At 45.5% G+C, this 3,470-nt stretch overlaps 1 protein-coding gene across 1 annotated transcript; it reads right to left on the bottom strand.

Annotated features, from left to right (window-relative positions):
• Nucleotides 1–2,145: 2,145 nt before the first annotated feature.
• On the bottom strand, nucleotides 2,146–3,470 carry LOC144826394 (uncharacterized). The gene has a single exon (XM_078684712.1). It carries the CDS (start codon nucleotides 3,463–3,465, stop codon nucleotides 2,146–2,148), a length of 1,320 nt encoding a protein of 439 aa, XP_078540838.1. The 5' UTR covers nucleotides 3,466–3,470.

Here is a 3,470-nt window from a genome sequence, read left to right as displayed (position 1 = left end):
TCAAACAACAGATGAGATGTTACCCGCAGATAATGAAGCACCATCTCCGCTTTGAGCAGCCAGTCATCCAGATAGGGAAAAATAAGAATCCCCACCCTTCTGAGATGAGCTGCCACCACTGCCATCACCTCTGTGAAGACTCAAGGTGCAGTAGTAAGACCAAACGGAAGGACTACAAACTGGTAGTGCTGCGACCCAACCGTAAAACGGAGATACTTCCTCTGTGACTTCAGAATCGGAATGTGAAAATACGCATCCTGTAAGTTGATCGACACCATCCAGTCCTCTTCCTGCAGCGTGAGAAGAACCTGCGCAAGGGTCAGCATCTTGAATTTCTCCTGTTTCAGGTAAATATTCAAGATCCTGAGGTCCAGGATCGGATGTAACCTGCCGTCCTTTTTGGGGATCCCTGAGGCCTTTCCTGCTCTGGAACCACCTCTATCGCACCTTTTTGAAGTAATGCAAGAACCTTTTGCAGAAGAAGCAAATGGTCCTCTGAACAATAACCATGGCAAGGAGGGTAAGGAGGAAATTCCCAAAAGGGAAGGGCGTACCCATTCTCCACAAGGTTTAAAACCCAAAGGTCTATTGTGACCGATTTCCAACCTTGCAGAAAGTGGGACAGCCGGCCCCCTCCATGACCCACATGTTACAGGATGGGGGATCTAGGGCTGCTTTCCTGCAGTACCAGAGAGAGCGGGAGAGGCAGAAGAGGAGGAGGAGAGATTGCGGGCTGAACCACGTTTGCAACCTCCGGCTCTTCCTCTACAAGATTTATAGAGTGGAATTTTCTGCTGCTGAGGTTGACGGAAGTTGCGAAAGGAAGACCTTCCAAAGCCTCGATATCTCTTGAAGCCAAAGCCTCTCAACTGAGTCTGCAATCCCAAGGATTTCACAGTGGCTCTGCTATCCTAAAACCTCTGCAAGGCCGAATCTGCTTTTTCCCCAAAAAGCTTCGATCCGTCAAAGGGCAAATCAACAAGAGTAGCTTGGACATCAGGAGAAAATCCAGAAGAAGGAAGCCAAGCTTGCCTTCTTGTAGCTATGGAGGAGCCTATAATTCTGACTATTGAGTAAGCCGTATCTAGACCTGATTGAATAACTTGTCTAGCAGCATCCTGCTCGTCTAACAGAACATCCATAAAGTTTCCCTTTTCCTCTTCAGGTAACTTGGGGGCAAATTGTTTAGCTGAGTCCATCAAAGCATGTAAGTAACGGCCCAATAGACAAGTGGGATTGGTCGATTTCAGAGCCATGCTAAAAGATGAGTGTATTGCTTTGCCCACTTGCGTAATCTGAACTTACGCACACCACTTACTCACATAGAAACTCCAACACTCCACTGGAGGTAAAAATGAGCTTCATTAATATTGTAGGCAAAGGCAATGAGTCACTGAAGCCAATAAATTCTTAAGCACCGAGTGAAAGGCAATAAACAATGAATACACCACACTATATACATAAATATGAATACAGGTATATAAACAGTTAATGTACAAAGCACCTCACCAGATTCATTTGCAGCACCGGAGACTTCAACATCCCTGGGCCAAACACTGAACACCAAGTCAGGAACCCGTAGACCAGCAGCTCAGGGAGTAATCTCTTCGGGCACCAAAGTTGTTCCGCGAGTGCGTCCACTCCAAGACTGAGTTCCTGAGCTCCACCCCACAGACACCGCTTTTTATAGTTTAAATCAATATGTTCGAGAAGCCTCTAGCAGGCGCTCTCGCCCATCGATTGGCAGGTGCCGGCCCCATCTCTGCATCAGACCCACCCAGACAGACCTGGCCAGATTCTGTTTGGGCGGTGCCGAGGCAAGACATTCCTTTCCCAATCTCCGGCCTTGGAGACTTGCACGGCCATCCTCCCTCTGTCCTAGCGATAAGTATGGAATGCAACACTCTGAAGGTACAACATAACCTCACGAGGCATCCTCACGAGATGCCTCGCACCTGCTTGTACTGGTTTACGTGAAAAACATGTTTGTTACTGCTGAAGTGTAACTCCCGGTCAAGGCAGCACAAAATGGAAGTGCGATGCAACAAAATGGAAGATCAGAGCATTGCATGGAATCGAGGTCAACATGTGATTTAGCACGTGTAAAATGGCAAATGCAGTACATTCCACCCCTTGACCTTCGATTCACCTATCATACCCCATTGGCCTAAATACCATGGATCTGGGCCTAAAAAGAGAGACAAGATTAGGAATACATTGAATGCAACAACATAATAAAATAAAAATGCAAATAATGACTATAATAACACCCAAGATATACCTAAGCTGTCCAAAATTAGGCAGCCACCCAAACAACCAATCCCACCATCCTAGGTCAACGTCTTGGGTAACCCCTTTCACTAAATCTTTCAAAGCATTAATATGTGCATGGATAGATGTAGAATGATCAGATAAATTGAAACAACAGAGCCCATCAAAGTCCTCGCAACCGTGGTTATGTTTTAGCAGCAAATAGTCTACAGCTGCCCTATTTTGCAAAACAGCTTTTCTTGTTCCTTGAACATCTAATAATAATTCAGCTAAAGCGGCAGAAGTGTGATTGAGATTCTTCACAATTAAACAGGCAAGCTTAGCAATTGTTCTGGCATTATAAACGGACAGTCCTGGCACTCCTACAATGGACAGAGCCAAACTGGTATATTCTGTTCTGGAAAGCAAATCAATATCAGAGTCACAATCCTCAGGTAATTGAATAGCGGCTCTAGAAGAGCGAATACGTGTAACAGAATGCATGGGAAAAAGCATAAGACTTAATCGTGATAAGGCACAAGGTCCTCCAGTTATGTTAGCTGGTATATAAGTGTATGAAATATTACCACACGAGAACAACCATCCTTTAGGTAATTTCACATGGTTAACATGGCTAGCGGCTAATACGGTGTGATTACAAACCATATAATTGGTAACATTACTACAAAAACTGTCATGTCGTGTCTGACATAATGTTTGTTGATCATGGGTCAATTGTTTGCTTTTCTCTAGTTTTAATTGGCCACACTTGCCAATCTTGGTAGGGTCACAAGTTAATTGATAGCAAACGTCTCCAGTAGAGATATTGTAGGTACCAATACTTGTCATGTTCCTCCAGAGGCTATTTGTAACCTCCAGGCAAAAGCGACAGTACTCATAAAGACTCAGATGTGTTTGAACATCGCTTTCCTCCACTACCCCATCAAAGTTAGTTTGGTTGAAAATGTGCAGAAGCACCTGTGCAGGGGTAGGTACGGCAACAAGACACGTTGATATCATATCAGCTGTACTCTGAAGATTTCTCATACAGAAGTGAGAAGTGTTCAGCACATTCCCGGCCAAGTAGGTCCAGATGTTATCCAGTTGCTGCAACAATGCTGTCATCCGACTCGGGCGGTTGATCCCCTTCGGCATCCCCGGGCCCTCCCGGACCCCTCCGGACACGCCCAAACACCGACCACACAGCACAAGCATCGCAG

This window comes from Lissotriton helveticus, chromosome 3_2 (genome assembly GCF_964261635.1).
Source record: "Lissotriton helveticus chromosome 3_2, aLisHel1.1, whole genome shotgun sequence".
Classification (NCBI taxonomy): domain Eukaryota; kingdom Metazoa; phylum Chordata; class Amphibia; order Caudata; family Salamandridae; genus Lissotriton; species Lissotriton helveticus.
The sequence above is the reverse complement of the archived record's forward strand: the minus strand, read 5'-3'. Positions and strand labels throughout refer to the sequence as shown.